At 47.1% G+C, this 22,453-nt stretch overlaps 1 protein-coding gene across 2 annotated transcripts in view; it reads right to left on the reverse strand.

Annotated features, from left to right (window-relative positions):
• LOC138264668 (fibronectin type-III domain-containing protein 3a-like) overlaps positions 1–22,453 on the reverse strand; it is a 406,147-nt gene that overhangs the window by 53,390 nt on the left and 330,304 nt on the right. For both annotated transcript variants that reach the window (XM_069212562.1, XM_069212561.1), the window contains one exon: positions 13,688–13,809. In XM_069212562.1, coding sequence (XP_069068663.1) covers positions 13,688–13,809 — 122 coding nt within the window. The remainder of the gene's footprint in view (positions 1–13,687; positions 13,810–22,453) is intronic.

The raw sequence follows: 22,453 nt of genomic DNA on the forward strand, positions 1-22,453 counted from the left end.
ACAGGTATATCGGTGGTCTGATTCTAAGAAAGCCACTGCTGTCTGTTTGCAGTCTTGATCAGCCAGTCGTTAAAATAAGTAAATACATGGATGTTGTTGTTCCTGAGATGAGTGGCTACCATCACAAGGCATTTTTCTTAAAACTCTGGGGGCCTCAGTGACCCTGAAGGGCAGGACTTTGAAATGACCATGCTGAGCACTTAGCACAAACCACAGGTAATGGAGGTGAGCAGGGTGGATGAGTATGTGAAGGTAGGCAAATCAGATCAAGAGCAGCAATGAGGTCACATTATTGTAGCAGAGGGATGACATTTTATAGAGCGACCACTTGAAAATGTTCTGACAGTATGTACTTGTTGAGCAGACTGAGTTCTATTTTAGGTTTGAGGTTCCAGACTTTCCTGGGTATGGGGAAGTAAAGGGAGTACATTTATTTTCTGTGCTGGTGTAGCAGCACATGTTCTATTGCTCCATTGAGAATGAGAGTCTGTATGAAGGAAGCATGATCTTCTGTGGAGAGGGTGGGTCTCTGGGGTGGAATGTTTGGCGAGGATGCAGTAGCCTCTAAATAGTAATTCTGCTGTATGACAGAGGGTCCACTGGTTGAAGGGGATTCCTTCCCACTGCAGGAGAAATCCCTGTAATATTCCCCTGACAGGTGTAATAGTATCGGAGGAAGGGAGATACTGCTTTTTGGGGGTGGCCTCTTTAGCCACACCCTTTTTGCACCTACCCATGGTGTTATTCCCTCTGTATCCTCCGCTATATTAACCTCACATGGACTGCTGCTGATTATAAGTGGAGGCGGTCAAGGCAGGTGGTTCTACTCTCCCCTCTCCCCTCTCCCCCTAACCACCACAATCCCATTTCATCTGAAACAGGGACCTACGAAAGGAGCCTGAGAGAAAGAGTGTCTAGAGAGCACACAAAGCCTTCAACTGTGTCAGCTGATCCACTTGCATACCAAAGAGACATTTACCATTGAATATCAGGTTTAACAGATGCTGTTGAACTTCTGGCTTGAAACCAGAGTCTCGTAACCATGCGTAGTGCCTAATAAGGATACTGGAATTGATCCTTTTAGAAGGTGTGTTATAGGGTATAGTTGTGCGACATCACCATGTGATACACTTATTAATCCTTTGGGACCAGTAGTTTTTGTTTTTCAAACCTTTACTCAACCGTTGATAGCTGTGACTCTGAGCAGTCAGGCTTACACAAAGTAACTAGTGTTAAGCATTTAAATACCACCACAACAACTGAAGAACAAATACACAAGACATTCAAGAAATCCAACACCTTGTTATAAAATTAGACTGTATTTGTATGTATTTTTATACACCAAAATGATAAAGTCGGGGCTGGGTCCAGGGGGCGGGCATCTCCACTAGCTGGAGTGCCCTGGGGCATTGTAACACGAAGCTTGAGCCTTTGAAGCTCACTGCTAGGTGTTACAGTTCCTGCAGGGGGGAGGTGTGAAGCACCTCCACCCAGAGCAGGCTTTGTTTCTGTCCTCAGAGAGCACAAAGGCTCTCACCACATGGGGTCAGAAACTCGTCTCTCAGCAGCAGGCTGGCAGAGACCAGTCAGTCCTGCACTGAACAATTGGGTAAAATACAGGGGGTATCTCTAAGATGCCCTCTGTGTGCATTTTTTAATAAATCCAACACTGGCATCAGTGTGGGTTTATTATTCTGAGAAGTTTGGTGCCAAACTTCCCAGTATTCAGTGTAGCCATTATGGAGCTGTGGAGTTCGTTTTTGACAGACTCCCAGGCCATATACTCTTATGGCTACCCTGCACTTACAATGTCTAAGGTTTTGCTTAGACACTGTAGGGGCATAGTGCTCATGCACATATGCCCTCACCTGTGGTATAGTGCACCCTGCCTTAGGGCTGTAAGGCCTGCTAGAGGGGTGACTTACCTATGCCACAGGCAGTGTGAGGTTGGCATGGCACCCTGAGGGGAGTGCCATGTCGACTTAGTCATTTTCTCCCCACCAGTACACACAAGCTGGCAAGCAGTGTGTCTGTGCTGAGTGAGGGGTCCCTAGGGTGGCATAAGACATGCTGCAGCCCTTAGAGACCTTCCCTGGCATCAGGGCCCTTGGTTCCCGGGGTACCAGTTACAAGGGACTTACCGGGATGCCAGGGGTGTGCCAATTGTGGAGACAATGGTACATTTTAGGTAAAAAAACACTGGTGCTGGGGCCTGGTTAGCAGGGCCCCAGCACACTTCTCAGTCAAGTCAGCATCAGTATCAGGCCAAAAGTGGGGGGTAACTGCAACAGGGAGCCATTTCTTTACACTAGTTAAATACTTTTATTTTGCCAAATTAAAGCACTGACTCGTCATTAATGTTATACAGTGTTATTTCTGTGTCACACTAAATCTGAGTCTTTAACAGCCTCCACCTTCTGCAGTAAGTCTTGACTTCGAGATCTTGTTAACCTGTCATACTCAAGGGCCTAAACAAAAAAGTAAATTTCCTTTGGTAATGCTTTCTCTGGTGGATGCCTCACACTGTGAATAGCCTAGGGTTCCACACTAAATCTGGAGGATTTTCACAGCAACTACCTTGCGCTTTTATAGATGGCATTGTGCGGGTCTGTGTCAAGTTCATTCCACCCCGAAGCAATGTTGTGGCTCCTACATCGCTGTCACCTCCAGCGCTGATGTCAGTTTCTTTCTGATTTCTATCCTTATCAGTTTGACACGGAGTCCTTAGAAATTAGACTAGGAATGTGTGTCGATTTCTGCATTGGAGTCTTATTAGTATGGATAAGATGTGTCCATTCCACAGAACAAGGAGGTATGTGGGTCAGTGAAGAGTCTGCAGGTATACAGAGTATCCACCAGAAAAAGCATAACTGAAGGAAAGTAGCATTTTCTTTTTGATGGATACTTCTAACAGCTGATTCCTCACCTTGTGACTAGATAACAAAGCAGTACCTCCCCAGTAGGTGGAACTATGAATTGGCTCAGATCAAGAAATCCTACAGGACAGGTCCAGCAAAGTGCTCCACCTGCCGAATCAGGCTATGCATGAGTAATGCTTCATGAATGTATGAACTGACTCCCATGTACCAGCCTGACAGATGCCCAAGACTGCCACACTGCACACTTGCGAAGTGGTAGCAGCCTTTGCTGAGGTGGAATGAGCATGTAAGTTATCTGGAGTGTGTTTCTTAACTAGCCCATCACAGATCTTGATATACAAATCAATCCATTTGGAGATGCTCCTTATCTGTACCCCTTTGCCTTTCTTCACTCCAGAAAAACCTAGGAAGAGCTGATCGCTCCCCCAATGTTCCTTGGTGCGATTAATGTTAAAGTTCAGGGCCCTCCTAGGATGGAGGCATGGAGTTGTTCTTCCATCCTGGAGGGATGAGGTGGGGGTAAAGGAAGTTGGTAGGGCCTTATATGGAAAGGCATATTGTTTTCAAAGTCAAGAAATGTGGGGACCAACTATGCATTAGTTCAAACAGGGCAAACAAGAGAAAGGTGAGACCCAAATTAAGGTCTCACTGCAGCATCACAAATAGTGTTGATGGGAACATAGGAATCTGCCCCTTCAAGAAACGCATCAAAACAGTGGATTTGAAAAACAGATAGTTGAACATACAGATGTAAAGAAGTCTGACAAATAACCTTTAACTGATGCCAAAGCAAGGCCCTCCTTGAAAGAAAGACAAAAAACAATATATTAGCTAACTGTACCTCTAAAGGCTGAATGTTGCAGTAGGGAAACCAGCAACAAACTACTAGATTCCTGCATAAACAGCTTTGGAGGAAGGAAGCCTCACTGTCAGTATCACACCAGTTTCTTCATGAGGAAGATTAAAGGCTGTCAACTACCACCGGTCAATATCCACGCATGGAGGTGTTGGTTATGCAGGTTTGGGTGCACGACCCTGCCCTGCAGCAGCGACAGAAGACCTTCCTGAAGGTGCAAACTGAACAAAGGACAGATGCTCATGGCCATTAGTTCCAGGTACCACACTATCTTTCGCCGACAGAACCCAGTCATATGCAAATCAATTTTGACCTTGCTCAAATAGGAATAGTCCAACCTGAGCTGCCAGGAGCCTGAGCTGTTCTTCTGAAGCGGAACACAATCAATCCAAGAGCAGTTTTGCCCTGATTGTTGCTCTCCAGTCGCTGTAGCTTATTTTCAGTGACACAGTGAGCATGGGAGTAACATCTGGGTTTACTCTTTTCTTTTGGTGCAGTGCATCAAACACACAAAAATGATGGAAGAGATGCTTGCAATTTGGGTAAGTACTAGCATTCGCTCGTGGTAGAATCCCAAAACACTTTTCTTTTGCCCACTGTCACCTCCGTTTGGACCCAGCCATATGAAAATCTATTTTGACTCCACTGCCTATTCAAATAACTTTCTAGACTATTCTCTCCTCTATCCTATTCAGTCCAGACTAACATGTATACTGCTCGAATTAACAACTTTTATTTCCCTATACTAATCACCACTAATCCACTTTGGGTTCCGGTGCAGCTTGCTACACGTCGAAAAGTGCTTCAACTACTTGTCAGGGTTAGTAGGCACTACATAAATACAATTACCATTTTGAACTTGTCCTTCTTGAGAAAGAAGTTCAGAAGGCGAAGATCAAGGACAGAATAAAGGGCTCTGACCTCTTGTGGCACCAGAATGTGACAGGAATAAAAACCAGACCAAATCTCTGATGCCAGTACCTGCTCTAGGGGCCTCTTTTCCAGGAGAACCTCAACTTCCCCTCACAAAATAGACAAGTGGTGTAGAGAGGGGTTGAGAGGAAGGGGAGGGCATATCCATTGTGGGTATCTTGGAGCAACCATCAGTCTGATGTAATGCTCTACCACCTGTGAAGATTAGAGGTGACCCGCCCTGCTACCAGGTAATTGTGCACCAATAACTGCAAATTAAAGCAGTTTTGTGGTGGCTGCAGAGATTGATGCAGAGGATTGGGTAGACTGTTGCCCTTGGGGACCTGGATGCAGGTGGCCAGATCCCCAGCCATTATCTCGAAAGGCATGGAGGGTCTGTTCTTGATGAGGCAAGGTCTGGCACAGTCTCTACTGAAAAACCTTTTTAAAGCCTCAAATGGGCTGAAATGTTTGAGAAAACCGCTGTGCAGGGGAAGTGCTAATCCAAGGGAGCATGCTGTTGTCTTGCTCTCCTTGTAGAGCTCCAAGGCTTAGTCCACCTTGAACCATGAAATTACACTTCTACCATTGGGCGTCAACAGAGAAGCACCACAAGCAGTCATTCAAGTCTAGACCCGAGGGAGAATTACATACTTACATCCTGACCTACACAGTAGAGGTGGTCCTGAGGTCTTCTGGATCTGCTTGTAAGATCTTGGTCACCATGTCCAACAGCTCATGCGAGTAGCTACCCAGGAGGCAACTTGAGCTTACTAAAAAAAAGGCAAGATTAGCAGAGAACGTGCATTTAACGAATGCTTCCATGCATTTTGACTCTGTCTGGTGGGGTGGTTGGAAACACAATAGGGTGTTGGACGAGAACAGGAGGATCACCTGGAGCAGGTGTGTGTGTCCTAGCTATATGACCGTTCACTGGTGCACAAGATCTTGGTTTTGCCCAGGTGCCCAGCACTGTATATGCCAAGGCCATAGTAAATGGCAGGTAAGGCTCCTGTGTTTTCTAGCCTGGTTGTAGGACCTCTGTAAAGATGTTGGTTTTGACCTTAGTGGTGGGTGTCTGTTAGTCAAACTCCCCTGCTGCCCTCTAAATCACTACTACAAAGAACTCAGACTCTTCAGCGGCAAGAGCTGGAGTAGGGGTGAGTAGGCCTGTGTGATCATCAATCGGTGCAGTCAGGTTATTATGAAGCTAAGGTGTTGCCCGAGTAAGCTAGTAGGCATGAGATTTGAGACTTCAAAGGAGGTCGCAAGATTTGCTTCAAGTCCAACAGGACTATCGGCTCCCCCACTAGCATAAGTGGTGCCAAGCCAGCATTGAAACACGGGGTTCCGAACACTGGTCTTATCACTTTAAGGGACGTTAGGACTGGTGTTGGTCCCAGAGTCAGGGATGGTCTGAACAAGGTTTGTGAGGCCCAGTTGGCATTGGGAATGGATCTGCCTGTTGTTGCTCAATTTGTCACTCACTCAGATCTTTAGGGTCCGTAGGCACTCCAAATGGATCAGGTAGGGTACCAGATAGTCGCTACATGACATGCCTGAATTTCTTGACGTGTTGCAGAGTTGCAGATGAACCTAGGGTTGCATTGGAACGAGGTTTGTAACTGGTTTAGGGGACAGATACTGGGTTTGTAGCCCGGAGGTATCCGGGGCATAACGTTACTCATCTTGGTGGAGTGACAGTGCTTGGAATGCTTGTGCTTCTTTGACTCACGTGATGATCTGGATCTTGATCAGAATCAGTCAGAAACTGGCCTTGTCTTGTGAACAAGAGAGCACTCAAATAATCAACTTTGAGCAGGATCGGGCTTTCCTAACTTTTCGTCAGTCGTCTGCTATCCCAGGTTGCCTTCAGGCTCATCTTTGCACACTTTTTGCTCAATGTTGAATCGTGTGAGGAGCATAGACACCAGAGGCAGACCTTGTGACGGTACATCACTGGCATCAGTTTATGGCAATCCTTACAAAGTTTAACCCCTGTCGTTGTAAGAAAGGACATGTCCTTTGCACTTTGAAAACATTGAGAGAAACAAGTCTGTCAGCGCCGGATTGTCATCAGAAGGTGTGGAAAGAAATGAACTGATATCAGTGCGCAGAGGTGGCAGCTACGTAGGGCCCCAGCATTACATCCTAGGCAACATCAGCCCAACGCACAGCTGCATGACATCTCCTAACTAAGAGTGAGGGAATTGCTAAAGAAAGTTATCTGGAACCAATATGGTGTCAGGAGGTATTTACAAGGTGAGGAGTGTGCAGTTAGAATTATACACCAGAACTCCTGTTTTTAGATTTCAAAATTATTTAACAGACTATTTCCTGCCCTGCAAAGGCACTCAAATTTGCTCCTTTTAAGGGAAACAGTTAAGTGCATCTCTAGGCTCTTATAGGAAGGAAACAGCCAGTTACTGAATAGGGGTGTTTCTCAATGAGGAAGATATATTGTGTACACTCACTACTTGAATTATTTTTTATGCATATATAGTACTCCGGGGTAGAATGCAATTGCTTATGAGATTTTTTGAGAATTCAAAAAAATTCTCAAATTTATTCCAGACTTTAAGAGTAAATGTACCAGAGTACATTTCTCTGTTTTCCCTTTGCTCTTTCTGAGTCGTCAGTAAGAAGAAAGAAAACCTAGGACTCCAGAATGAAAATAAGTAATGAAAATGTCACTTACCCAGTGTACATCTGTTCGTGGCATCAGTCGCAGTAGATTCGCATGTTCTGCAATAGCTCGCCATCTGGTGTTGGGCCGGAGTGTTACAAGTTGTTTTTCTTCGAAGAAGTCTTTCGAGTCACGGGACCGAGTGACTCCTCCTTTTGTCTCCATTGCGCATGGGCGTCGACTCTATCCTCGATTGTTTTTCCCCGCAGAGGGTGAGGTAGGAGTTGAATTGTAGTAATAGTGCCCATGCAATGGAGTGACTAAGTATGCACCTATTTAAGGTTGAGATGATACATATATAAATAATTGAAGGTAACTTCTAAACTGCTACAGGCTCCCGGGGAGGCGGGTGGGCACATGCGAATCTACTGCGACTGATGCCACGAACAGATGTACACTGGGTAAGTGACATTTTCAGTTCGATGGCATCTGTCGCTGTAGATACGCATGTTCTGCATAGACTAGTAAGCAGTTATTTCCCCAAAAGCGGTGGATCAGCCTGTAGGAGTGGAAGTAGTCTGAAATAATGTCCTTAATACGGCTTGACCTACTGTGGCTTGTTGTGCGGATAACACGTCTACACAGTAGTGCTTGGTGAATGTGTGAGGCGTAGACCATGTGGCTGCCTTACATATTTCTTGCATTGGGATGTTTCCTAGAAAGGCCATGGTAGCACCTTTCTTTCTGGTTGAGTGTGCCCTTGGTGTAATGGGCAGCTGTCGTTTAGCTTTAAGGTAGCAGATTTGGATGCATTTAACTATCCATCTGGCTATACCTTGTTTTGAAATTGGGTTTCCTGCGTGAGGTTTTTGAAATGCAATAAAGAGTTGTTTAGTCTTTCTGATGTTTTTTGTTCTGTCAATGTAATACATTAATGCTCTTTTGACATCTAATGTATGTAGTGCCCTTTCAGCTACGGTATCTGGCTGTGGAAAGAACACTGGAAGTTCCACTGTTTGATTTAGATGGAACGGTGAAATAACCTTTGGCAAAAATTTAGGATTGGTCCTTAGGACGACTTTATTTTTGTGTAGTTGTATAAAAGGTTCCTGTATAGTAAACGCCTGAATCTCGCTTACTCTTCTCAGGGAAGTAATGGCGATGAGAAATGCCACCTTCCAGGTTAGGAACTGTATGTCGCAGGAGTGCATGGGTTCAAAAGGTGGACCCATAAGTCTAGTTAGGACAACATTTAGGTTCCATGAAGGAACAGGTGGTGTTCTTGGTGGTATAATTCTCCTAAGGCCCTCCATGAATGCTTTAATGACTGGTATTTTATATAGGGAAGTTGAATAGGTAGTCTGCAGGTATGCAGATATTGCTGCAAGGTGAATCTTAATGGAAGAGAAAGCTAGGTTAGATTTTTGTAAGTGAAGCAAGTAACCCACTACATGTTCTGGAGTTGTGTGTAATGGTTGTATTTGATTAATATGGCAGTAGCAAACAAACCTCTTCCATTTACTTGCATAGCAGTGCCTGGTGGATGGCCTTCTTGCTTGTTTTATGACTTCCATACATTCTTGGGTAAGTTGTAAGTGCCCGAATTCTAGGATTTCAGGAGCCAGATTGCTAGATTCAGCGATGCTGGATCTGGGTGTCTGATCTTTTGGTTGTGCTGTGTCAACAGATCTGGCCTGTTGGGCAATTTGATGCAGGGTACCACTGATAGGTCTAGCAGCGTTGTGTACCAGGGTTGCCTTGCCCAAGTTGGTGCTATCAATATGAGTTTGAGTTTGCTTTGACTGAGTTTGTTTACCAGGTAAGGAAGGAGAGGGAGAGGAGGAAAAGCGTAAGCAAATATCCCTGACCAGTTCATCCATAGGGCATTGCCTTGGGATTGTTTGTGTGGGTATCTGGATGCGAAGTTTTGGCATTTTGCGTTCTCCCTTGTCGCAAACAAGTCTATCTGAGGTGTTCCCCAGAGTTTGAAATAAGTGTTCAGAATTTGGGGGTGAATTTCCCATTCGTGGACCTGTTGGTGATCTCGAGAGAGATTGTCTGCGAGTTGATTTTGTATCCCTGGTATAAACTGTGCAATTAGGCGAATTTGGTTGTGAATTGCCCAATGCCAAATTTTTTGTGCTAGCAGGCTTAACTGCGTGGAGTGCGTCCCCCCCTGCTTGTTTAGATAATACATTGTTGTCATGTTGTCTGTTTTGACGAGAATGTATTTGTGAACTATTATTGGTTGGAAAGCTTTTAGTGCTTGAAAAACTGCTAGAAGTTCTAGGTGATTGATATGCAGTTTTGTTTGATGTACGTTCCATTGTCCTTGTATGCTGTGTTGATCGAGGTGTGCTCCCCACCCTGTCATGGAAGCATCTGTTGTTATTACGTATTGTGGCACTGGGTCTTGGAAAGGCCGCCCCTTGTTTAAATTTATGTTGTTCCACCACAGAAGCGAGAGGTAAGTTTGGCGGTCTATTAACACCAGATCTAGAAGGTGACCCTGTGCTTGAGACCACTGTGATGCTAGGCATTGTTGTAAGGGCCTCATGTGCAGTCTTGCGTTTGGGACAATGGCTATGCATGATGACATCATGCCTAGGAGTTGTAATACCATCTTTGCTTGTATCTTTTGTGTTGGATACATGCGTTGTATGATGGTGTTGAAATTTTGAATTCTTTGTGGACTTGGAGTGGCTACTCCTTTTGATGTGTCTATTATGGCTCCCAGGTATTGTTGTACCTTGCGTGGCAGAATTTTGGATTTTGTGAAATTGACGGTGAACCCTAGTTTGAAGAGGGTTTGTATGATATGATTTGTGTGATTTGAGCACTCTATTAACGAATGGGCCTTGATTAGCCAGTCGTCTAGATATGGGAACACATGTATCTGCTGCCTTCTTATGTGTGCTGCGACTACCGCTAGACATTTGGTAAAGACTCTTGGTGCGGTTGTTAATCCGAAAGGCAGTACCTTGAATTGGTAATGTATTCCTTTGAATACAAACCTTAGGTATTTCCTGTGCGATGGGTGTATTGGTATATGGAAATAAGCATCCTTGAGGTCTAAAGTTGCCATGTAGTCGTGCAGCTTTAGCAATGGCAATACTTCTTGTAGTGTGACCATGTGGAAGTGGTCTGATTTGATGAAAGTGTTCACTACTCTGAGGTCTAGGATTGGTCTCAGTGTTTTGTCCTTCTTTGGTATCAGAAAGTACAGTGAGTAAACTCCTGTGTTTATTTGTGTGTTTGGCACTAATTCGATTGCATTCTTTTGCAATAGTGCCTGCACTTCTATCTCCAGGAGATTGGAATGGTGTGTTGTTAAATTTTGTGCTTTTGGTGGTATGTTTGGAGGGGACTGTAGAAATTCTATGCAATAACCATGTTGGATAATTGCTAGAACCCAAGTGTCTGTAGTGATTTTCTCCCATGCTCTGTAATAATGACCTATTCGTCCCCCCACTGGTGTTGTGTGGAGGGGGTGAGTGACATGTGAGTCACTGTTTAGTAGTAGGGGTTTTGGGGCTTTGGAATCTTCCTCTATTTCTAGGGAATTGCCCTCCTCTATATTGTCCCCGAAAACCTCCTCTATACTGTCCTTGGTAACTGGACGGTGTGGCTTGTGAGGTGCTGGCTTGTGTGCTTTGACCCCGAAACCCCCCTCGAAAGGGCGTTTTACGGAATGAGCTGTAATTCCCTCTGCTCTGCGGGGAGTAGAGTGCGCCCATGGCTTTGGCAGTGTCCGTATCTTTTTTGAGTTTCTCAATCGCTGTGTCCACTTCTGGACCGAACAGTTCTTTTTCATTAAAAGGCATATTGAGAACTGCTTGTTGAATCTCTGGTTTAAATCCAGACGTTCGGAGCCATGCATGCCTTCTGATAGTTACAGATGTATTAATTGTCCGTGCAGCTGTATCTGCAGCGTCCATGGAGGAGCGGATCTGGTTGTTGGAGATGGCCTGTCCCTCCTCAACCACTTGTTTTGCCCTATTTTGTAAGTCCTTGGGCAGATGTTCAATGAGATGTTGCATCTCGTCCCAGTGGGCTCTGTCATAGCGCGCAAGTAGTGCCTGGGAGTTCGCGATGCGCCACTGGTTTGCAGCTTGTGCTGCGACTCTTTTACCAGCTGCATCAAACTTGCGGCTTTCTTTATCTGGGGGTGGTGCATCTCCAGATGTGTGAGAGTTGGCCCTTTTCCTAGCTGCTCCTACAACGACAGAGTCTGGTGGCAGCTGTGTAGTGATGAAAACCGGGTCCGTAGGAGGCGGCTTATACTTTTTTTCTACCCTTGGTGTGATTGCCCTACTTTTAACCGGCTCCTTAAAGATGTCTTTTGCGTGGCGGAGCATACCAGGGAGCATAGGCAGGGTTTGGTATGAGCTGTGGGTGGAGGAGAGTGTGTTGAATAAGAAATCATCCTCAACCTGTTCTGAGTGGAGGCTTACGTGGTGAAATTGTGCTGCTCTAGCCACCACTTGAGAGTACGCGGTGCTGTCTTCTGGTGGAGATGGCTTCGCAGGGTATGCCTCCGGACTGTTATCTGACACTGGGGCGTCGTATAGGTCCCATGCGTCCTGATCTTGGTCACCCTGGCTCATGGTGGTGTGAGCTGGGGAGTGTGATGGAGTTTGTGCTGGTGAAACGTCAATCACGGGCGGAGGTGAGGGTGGTGGTGTAACTCTTTTCACCACTTTTGGTTGTGGTGTCTGTTCCGTGTGGAACTCCAACCTTCTCTTTCTCCTAATGGGGGGAAGGGTGCTTATTTTTCCTGTCCCCTGCTGTATGAAGATACGCTTTTGCGTATGGTCCACATCAGTTGCTTGCAGCTCTTCCTCAAACCTATGCTTCTGCATTTGGGAGGTTAGCGAGTGCTCTTCTGTATAAGAGCCTGAAGCTGGGTCGCTTGCAGTTTGTTTCGGCATCGAAACCCTGTCTGCGTGTTTTTTCGGCTCCGAGGTGACTCTTTTCTTTTTCGGGGCCGAAACCTCTCGGCGTCGATCTGTTTCGGTGCCGCTGTCTCGGCGTCGAGCCGTGTCGGCACCGGCATCTCGGTGTCGAGGCTTGTCTCCAGCACTTTCTCGGTCCCGAGAAGGCTGCGTGCCGGTGTCTCGACCGGAGTCGGACGATCTCGGCACTGTTTGGGCCTTTTTCGGTGCCGATGGTCGGTCACCGAATTTATGGGTCGAGCCATGGCCTGGTGGCAGTGGCGTCCCCTGGGCCTTGTAAATGTGTCTCTGTGTGGTTTTCGACGTCTTACTCACGGTTTGTGTATCGTCGAATCCTTCGGAGTCGGAGTCTTGGATCGAGAAGGTACCTTCCTCTTCCTGTTCCTCGAACTCCCGTTGGGCTGTCGGTGCGGACGCCATCTGAAGTCTTCTGGCTCGACGGTCTCGGAGTGTTTTTCGGGACCGGAACGCACGACAGGCCTCGCAGGTGTCTTCGCTGTGCTCAGGTGACAGGCACAGGTTGCAGACCAAGTGTTGGTCTGTGTAGGGGTATTTATTGTGGCATTTGGGGCAGAAACGAAACGGGGTCCGTTCCATCGGCGTTCTTCAGCACGCGGTCGGGCCGACCAGGCCCTGACGGAGGATCGAAAAAACTACCCCGAAGGGCACCGGAGCTCTTCGATCTTCGATGCGGTGTTGAATGTAAGTACGCCGATCCCGAACGCAACAATACCGACGAAAATCTTCCGAAATTAGCTAATTGTCCGTTCCGAAACTCGGAGCGACAGGAACACGTCCGAACCCGATGGCGGAAAAAAAACAATCAAGGATAGAGTCGACGCCCATGCGCAATGGAGACAAAAGGAGGAGTCACTCGGTCCCGTGACTCGAAAGACTTCTTCGAAGAAAAACAACTTGTAACACTCCGGCCCAACACCAGATGGCGAGCTATTGCAGAACATGCGTATCTACAGCGACAGATGCCATCGAACATTAAGTTATCTAAATACTGCTGATTCTATGTGAGAATGAACTTCTCCATGGATGAATGGTCACTTAAACTCATGTACTCAAACCTCATTGCTTAGACTATGTCACAAATTACCAATCCTGAGAATCTTTCTCTTAACTAACAAAAGGGCTTGGTGTAACAATGCCATCAAATACTTATGTAGCATAAATGGGGCTAGGGTCATATCCGTGCTTGAATGCTTTTAGTATGTTACGTAGTTAAGCATAATAAATAAACATGCTGAAGGATCTAAAACTTCCACTGTAATATAGAGTCGAATTACCCATTCAGCTGCCACATGCCTTTTATTAGTCTGGAGACCCAAACCAAAACAATCATTTGTTATGTAGTATTTTCTTTAAATGAAGGCTTATTAGATATAACTTCAAATTTCCAGCAAAAAAATATTATTTACTGTGACCATTTGTCTGTAATTGCATTTCTTACCTGATCGAATTCCCTCCCATTTGCAAGTTGAAGAACGTAAACAATGTTATCTCCTTTCATTGGTGGGAGTGGCTCCCATGTGACCTCACAACAGTTAATTTTCAGCTGTTGTACTCTGGGTGCTGGAAAACAGAATGCATTCATTTTTGATAAATGCAAACACGTTTCGGTGTCATAAAAATATTTCTCATTAAAGTGGATAACAGTGCCTATTATATTCATCATCATAATTTGAAGAAGATGGTATAAGCTGGCTGCACTGAGAGAGCCTGGAGCTCACTCACATAAGCCGAAGACACAGTGACTAGAAACAACATCTTTAGGAGACCTAGTGCCAGCTTTGCATGGTTCGAATGATGTTCAGACTAGGAAAGCAGGGTTCAAAACAGAATCTCAGTGTGGCATCACCAATGGTTTTTAAAGAAATAAATGAGTCAAACTATTACAAAATTCTCACCACAATGGGTGATTTGAAGAGGGACAGTTGGGCCAGTAAATGTAAAAGGCCCAAAAGAGCTGACAGATAACCTATAACAGTGCCCACTGTCCAAACGCTTGGCCTGCAATGGATCAGTACTGCATGTAGCACACCAAGCCACAAACATCCCCTGGCACCCAGCGTAGACAGACTTAGTAGAATGACACCCAGCATACACACATTTGGGAGGGAGACGGAATGCAGTCAACTGCCTCTATTCATCCTCCACTCATGGAGGTGCAGATTAGGGTGCAGGACTCTGCCTTGCTGCTGCGATAGGAGGTCCTTCCCAAAGAGGTAACCTGACTGGAGAACAGATGCTAAGGCCCAGGAGTTCCGGGTACTACACTATCTTTGTCTAATCTGGAACAAGTAGGATGACTTGGGGCTTGTCATTTCTATCTTTGTCAGAACTCGCAAAAGGAGAGGTAGTGGGGAAAGTGTACAGAAGTCCTGTGCTCCCCTGTGATCCTCAGGCACACCCAGCTGAGCTTGTCCACCCTGGTGTTCAAAGTTCACACCGGGTGGTTCACGAACAGGCAAATACCCTAGTGCCCCAGCCAGCTCCAGAGACGAAGAGCAGAGCAAGCAGGACCCTACCCCGCACATCTTGTCACTTAACCACATGGCGGTGGTTCTGTACATGAGAACCTGAACCAGACTCCTTTTAATAGACAGTAGAAAGGCCTTCCATGGAAGACGAACGGCCCACACTTCCAACAGGTTGATATGAAAACAGATCTCTGCCGGAGACCAGAGTCCTCCGATGTCCACCTCTTCTAGATGACCAATACCAGCGATGCACATGTCATCTGTAAGGAAATGCCTCCTTGGCATGGTTGCCCCCTGACTTTTTGCCTTTGCTGATGCTATGTTTACAATTGAAAGTGTGCTGAGGCCTGCTAACCAGGCCCCAGCACCAGTGTTCTTTCCCTAACCTGTACTTTTGTATCCACAATTGGCAGACCCTGGCATCCAGATAAGTCCCTTGTAACTGGTACTTCTAGTACCAAGGGCCCTGATGCCAAGGAAGGTCTCTAAGGGCTGCAGCATGTCTTATGCCACCCTGGAGACCCCTCACTCAGCACAGACACCCTGCTTGCCAGCTTGTGTGTGCTAGTGAGGACAAAACGAGTAAGTCGACATGGCACTCCCCTCAGGGTGCCATGCCAGCCTCTCACTGCCTATGCAGTATAGGTAAGACACCCCTCTAGCAGGCCTTACAGCCCTAAGGCAGGGTGCACTATACCATAGGTGAGGGTACCAGTGCATGAGCATGGTACCCCTACAGTGTCTAAACAAAACCTTAGACATTGTAAGTGCAGGGTAGCCATAAGAGTATATGGTCTGGGAGTCTGTCAAACACGAACTCCACAGCACCATAATGGCTACACTGAAAACTGGGAAGTTTGGTATCAAACTTCTCAGCACAATAAATGCACACTGATGCCAGTGTACATTTTATTGTAAAATACACCACAGAGGGCACCTTAGAGGTGCCCCCTGAAACTTAACCGACTATCTGTGTAGGCTGACTAGTTTTAGCAGCCTGCCACAAACCGAGACATGTTGCTGGCCCCATGGGGAGAGTGCCTTTGTCACTCTGAGGCCAGTAACAAAGCCTGCACTGGGTGGAGATGCTAACACCTCTCCCAGGCAGGAATTGTCACACCTGGCGGTGAGCCTCAAAGGCTCACCTCCTTTGTGCCAACCCAGCAGGACACTCCAGCTAGTGGAGTTGCCCGCCCCCTCCGGCCAGGCCCCACTTTTGGCGGCAAGGCCGGAGAAAATAATGAGAATAACAAGGAGGAGTCACTGGCCAGTCAGGACAGCCCCTAAGGTGTCCTGAGCTGAGGTGACTCTAACTTTTAGAAATCCTCCATCTTGCAGATGGAGGATTCCCCCAATAGGATTAGGGATGTGACCCCCTCCCCTTGGGAGGAGGCACAAAGAGGGTGTACCCACCCTCAGGGCTAGTAGCCATTGGCTACTAACCCCCCAGACCTAAACACGCCCTTAAATTTAGTATTTAAGGGCTACCCTGAACCCTAGAAAATTAGATTCCTGCAACTACAAGAAGAAGGACTGCCCAGCTGAAAACCCCTGCAGCGGAAGACCAGAAGACGACAACTGCCTTGGCTCCAGAAACTCACCGGCCTGTCTCCTGCCTTCCAAAGATCCTGCTCCAGCGACGCCTTCCAAAGGGACCAGCGACCTCGACATCCTCTGAGGACTGCCCCTGCTTCGAAAAGACAAGAAACTCCCGAGGACAGCGGACCTGCTCCAAGAAAAGCTGCAACTTTGTTTCCAGCAACTTTAAAGAACCCTGCAAGCTCCCCGCAAGAAGCGTGAGACTTGCAACACTGCACCCGGCGACCCCGACTCGGCTGGTGGAGAACCGACACCTCAGGAGGGACCCCCGGACTACTCTGATACTGTGAGTACCAAAACCTGTCCCCCCTGAGCCCCCACCGCGCCGCCTGCAGAGGGAATCCCGAGGCTTCCCCTGACCGCGACTCTTTGAACCTAAAGTCCCGACGCCTGGGAGAGACCCTGCACCCGCAGCCCCCAGGACCTGAAGGACCGGACTTTCACTGGAGAAGTGACCCCCAGGAGTCCCTCTCCCTTGCCCAAGTGGAGGTTTCCCCGAGGAATCCCCCCCTTGCCTGCCTGCAGCGCTGAAGAGATCCCGAGATCTCTCATAGACTAACATTGCGAACCCGACGCTTGTTTCTACACTGCACCCGGCCGCCCCCGCGCCGCTGAGGGTGAAATTTCTGTGTGGACTTGTGTCCCCCCCGGTGCCCTACAAAACCCCCCTGGTCTGCCCTCCGACGACGCGGGTACTTACCTGCAAGCAGACCGGAACCGGGGCACCCCCTTCTCTCCATTCTAGCCTATGTGTTTTGGGCACCACTTTGAACTCTGCACCTGACCGGCCCTGAGCTGCTGGTGTGGTGACTTTGGGGTTGCTCTGAACCCCCAACGGTGGGCTACCTTGGACCAAGAACTGAACCCTGTAAGCGTCTTACTTACCTGGTAAAACTAATCAAAACTTACCTCCCCTAGGAACTGTGAAAATTGCACTAAGTGTCCACTTTTAAAACAGCTATTTGTCAATAACTTGAAAAGTATACATGCAATTTTGATGATTTGAAGTTCCTAAAGTACTTACCGGCAATACCTTTCGAATGAGCTATTACATGTAGAATTTGAACCTGTGGTTCTTAAAATAAACTAAGAAAAGATATTTTTCTATATAAAAACCTATTGGCTGGATTTGTCTCTGAGTGTGTGTACCTCATTTATTGTCTATGTGTATGTACAACAAATGCTTAACACTACTCCTTGGATAAGCCTACTGCTCGACCACACTACCACAAAATAGAGCATTAGTATTATCTATTTTTACCACTATTTTACCTCTAAGGGGAACCCTTGGACTCTGTGCATGCTATTCCTTACTTTGAAATAGCACATACAGAGCCAACTTCCTACATTGGTGGATCAGCGGTGGGGTACAAGACTTTGCATTTGCTGGACTACTCAGCCAATACCTGATCACACGACAAATTCCAAAATTGTCATTAGAAATTGATTTTTGCAATTTGAAAAGTTTTCTAAATTCTTAAAAGACCTGCTAGGGCCTTGTGTTAGATCCTGTTTAGCATTTCTTTTAGAGTTTAAAAGTTTGTAAAAGTTTGAATTAGATTCTAGAACCAGTTGTAGATTCTTAAAAAGTATTCCAACTTTTAGAAGCAAAATGTCTAGCACAGATGTGACTGTGGTGGAACTCGACACCACACCTTACCTCCATCTTAAGATGAGGGAGCTAAGGTCACTCTGTAAAATAAAGAAAATAACAATGGGCCCCAAACCTACCAAAATACAGCTCCAGGAGCTTTTGGCAGAGTTTGAAAAGGCCAACCCCTCTGAGGGTGGCAACTCAGAGGAAGAGGATAGTGACTTGGAGGACAATTCCCCCCTACCAGTCCTATCTAGGGAGAACAGGGTCCCTCAAACCCTGACTCCAAAAATAATAGTCAGAGATGCTGGTTCCCTCACAGGAGAGACCAACACCTCTGAAATCACTGAGGATAGCCCCAGTGAAGAGGACATCCAGTTAGCCAGGATGGCCAAAAGATTGGCTTTGGAAAGACAGATCCTAGCCATAGAGAGGGAAAGACAAGAGATGGGCCTAGGACCCATCAATGGTGGCAGCAACATAAATAGGGTCAGAGATTCTCCTGACATGTTGAAAATCCCTAAAGGGATTGTAACTAAATATGAAGATGGTGATGACATCACCAAATGGTTCACAGCTTTTGAGAGGGCTTGTGTAACCAGAAAAGTGAACAGATCTCACTGGGGTGCTCTCCTTTGGGAAATGTTCACAGGAAAGTGTAGGGATAGACTCCTCACACTCTCTGGACAAGATGCAGAATCTTATGACCTCATGAAGGGTACCCTGATTGAGGGCTTTGGATTCTCCACTGAGGAGTACAGGATTAGGTTCAGGGGGGCTCAAAAATCCTCGAGCCAGACCTGGGTTGACTTTGTTGACTACTCAGTGAAAACACTAGATGGTTGGATTCAAGGCAGTGGTGTAAGTAATTATGATGGGCTGTACAATTTATTTGTGAAAGAACACCTGTTAAGTAATTGTTTCAATGATAAACTGCATCAGCATCTGGTAGACCTAGGACCAATTTCTCCCCAAGAATTGGGAAAGAAGGCGGACCATTGGGTCAAGACAAGGGTGTCCAAGACTTCAACAGGGGGTGACCAAAAGAAAGGGGTCACAAAGACTCCCCAGGGGAAGGGTGATGAGACAACCAAAACTAAAAATAGTAAAGAGTCTTCTACAGGCCCCCAAAAACCTGCACAGGAGGGTGGGCCCAGAGCCTCTTCACAAAACAATGGGTACAAGGGTAAAAACTTTGATCCCAAAAAGGCCTGGTGTCATAGCTGTAAACAGCATGGACACCAAACTGGAGACAAGGCCTGTCCCAAGAAAGGTTCCACTCCAAACTCCCATCCAGGTAACACTGGTATGGCTAGTCTCCAAGTGGGATCAACAGTGTGCCCCGAGCAAATCAGGGTCCACACTGAAGCTACTCTAGTTTCTGAGGGTGGGGTGGATTTAGCCACACTAGCTGTCTGGCCGCCTAACATGCAAAAATACAGACAGCAACTCTTAATTAATGGGACTAGAATAGAGGGCCTGAGGGATACAGGTGCCAGTGTCACCATGGTGACAGAGAAACTGGTTTCCCCTGGCCAATACCTGACTGGAAAAACTTACACAGTCACCAACGCTGACAATCAGAGAAAAGTACATCCCATGGCAATGGTTACTTTAGAATGGGGAGGGGTCAATGGCCTGAAACAGGTGGTGGTCTCCTCAAATATCCCAGTGGACTGTCTGCTTGGAAATGACCTGGAGTCCTCAGCATGGGCTGAGGTAGAACTAAAAACCCATGCAGCAATGCTGGGTATCCCTGAACTGGTGTGTGTGAAAACAAGAGCACAGTGCAAGGCACAGGGTGAAAAAGTAGAGCTGGAGTCTGGAAAAATGGCCCAGCCTACCAAGAGAACAGGAAAGTCAGTTGGGAAACCAACTGCAACACAGCTAAAGAAAGGGAACCTCTCTTCTCAGGAAGAAGTTCTGCCCTCTGAGGGAACTGAGCCTTTGGAGCTTGAACCTTATCAGGTTGAGCTCTTGGGCCCAGGGGGACCCTCAAGGGAGGAGCTGTGTAAGGGACAAGAAACCTGTCCCTCTCTTGAAGGCCTTAGGCAGCAAGCTGCTGAAGAGTCCAAGGGCAAGAAAACTGGAACCCATAGGGTCTATTGGGAAGATGGACTCCTGTACACTGAGGCCAGAGACCCCAAACCTGGTGCCACTAGGAGAGGGGTAGTGCCTCAGCTGTTCAGAGAGTTCATCCTAACATTGGCCCATGACATTCCCCTTGCTGGACATTTGGGACAAACCAAGACGTGGGAGAGGTTAGTCAACCACTTCTACTGGCCCAATATGTCCACCATGGTTAAGGAGTTTTGCCTCTCCTGCCCCACCTGTCAAGCCAGTGGTAAGACAGGTGGACATCCAAAGGCCCCCCTCATTCCACTTCCAGTGGTGGGGGTTCCCTTTGAAAGAGTGGGTGTGGACATAGTTGGTCCACTAGAACCTCCCACAGCCTCAGGAAATATGTATATCCTGGTAGTAGTGGATCATGCTACCAGGTATCCTGAAGCTATTCCCCTTAGGTCGACTACTGCCCCTGCAGTAGCCAAGGCCCTCATTGGTATCTTTACCAGAGTGGGTTTCCCTAAGGAGGTGGTGTCTGACAGAGGTACCAACTTCATGTCAGCATACCTAAAGCACATGTGGAATGAGTGTGGAGTGACTTATAAATTCACTACCCCATACCATCCACAAACTAATGGCTTGGTTGAGAGATTCAACAAGACATTAAAAGGCATGATCATGGGGCTCCCAGAAAAACTCAAAAGGAGATGGGATGTCCTCTTGCCATGTCTGCTTTTCGCTTACAGAGAGGTGCCACAGAAGGGAGTAGGATTCTCACCCTTTGAACTTCTGTTTGGTCATCCTGTAAGGGGACCACTTGCCCTTGTTAAAGAAGGCTGGGAGAGACCTCTCCATGAGCCTAAACAGGACATAGTGGACTATGTACTTGGCCTTCGCTCTAGAATGGCAGAGTACATGGAAAAGGCAACCAAAAACCTTGAGGCCAGCCAACAGCTCCAGAAGTTTTGGTATGACCAAAAGGCTGCACTGGTTGAGTTCCAACCAGGGCAGAAAGTCTGGGTTCTGGAGCCTGTGGCTCCCAGGGCACTCCAGGACAAATGGAGTGGCCCTTACCCAGTACTAGAAAGGAAGAGTCAGGTCACCTACCTGGTGGACCTGGGCACAAGCAGGAGCCCCAAGAGGGTGATCCATGTGAACCGCCTTAAGCTCTTCCATGACAGGGCTGATGTGAATCTGTTGATGGTAACAGATGAGGATCAGGAGGCAGAGAGTGAACCTCTCCCTGATCTTCTGTCATCAGACCCAAAAGATGGCACAGTAGATGGAGTGATCTACTCAGACACCCTCTCTGGCCAACAGCAAGCTGATTGTAGGAGAGTCCTACAACAGTTTCCTGAACTCTTCTCCTTAACCCCTGGTCAGACACACCTGTGTACCCATGATGTGGACACAGGAGACAGCATGCCTGTCAAGAACAAAATCTTTAGACAGTCTGACCATGTTAAGGAAAGCATCAAGGTGGAAGTCCACAAGATGCTGGAATTGGGAGTGATTGAGCGCTCTGACAGCCCCTGGGCTAGCCCAGTGGTCTTGGTCCCCAAACCTCACACCAAAGATGGAAAGAAAGAGATGAGGTTTTGTGTGGACTACAGAGGGCTCAATTCTGTCACCAAGACAGATGCTCATCCAATTCCAAGAGCTGATGAGCTCATAGACAAATTAGGTGCTGCCAAATTCCTAAGTACCTTTGACTTGACAGCAGGGTACTGGCAAATAAAAATGGCACCTGGAGCAAAAGAGAAAACAGCATTCTCCACACCTGATGGGCATTATCAGTTTACTGTTATGCCCTTTGGTTTAAAGAATGCCCCTGCCACCTTCCAAAGGTTGGTGAATCAAGTCCTTGCTGGCTTGGAGTCCTTTAGCACAGCTTATCTTGATGATATTGCTGTCTTTAGCTCCACCTGGCAGGATCACCTGGTCCACCTGAGGAAGGTTTTGAAGGCTCTGCAATCTGCAGGCCTCTCTATCAAGGCATCCAAATGCCAGATAGGGCAGGGAACTGTGGTTTACTTGGGCCACCTTGTAGGTGGAGGCCAAGTTCAGCCACTCCAACCCAAGATCCAGACTATTCTGGACTGGGTAGCTCCAAAAACCCAGACTCAAGTCAGGGCATTCCTTGGCTTGACTGGGTATTACAGGAGGTTTGTGAAGGGATATGGATCCATTGTGACAGCCCTCACTGAACTCACCTCCAAGAAAATGCCCAAGAAAGTAAACTGGACTGTGGAATGCCAACAGGCCTTTGACACCCTGAAACAGGCAATGTGCTCAGCACCAGTTCTAAAAGCTCCAGATTATTCTAGGCAGTTCATTGTGCAGACTGATGCCTCTGAACATGGGATAGGGGCAGTTTTGTCCCAAACAAATGATGATGGCCTTGACCAGCCTGTTGCTTTCATTAGCAGGAGGTTACTCCCCAGGGAGCAGCGTTGGAGTGCCATTGAGAGGGAGGCCT

Source organism: Pleurodeles waltl, chromosome 2_1 (assembly GCF_031143425.1).
Source record: "Pleurodeles waltl isolate 20211129_DDA chromosome 2_1, aPleWal1.hap1.20221129, whole genome shotgun sequence".
NCBI classification, from domain to species: Eukaryota; Metazoa; Chordata; class Amphibia; order Caudata; family Salamandridae; genus Pleurodeles; species Pleurodeles waltl.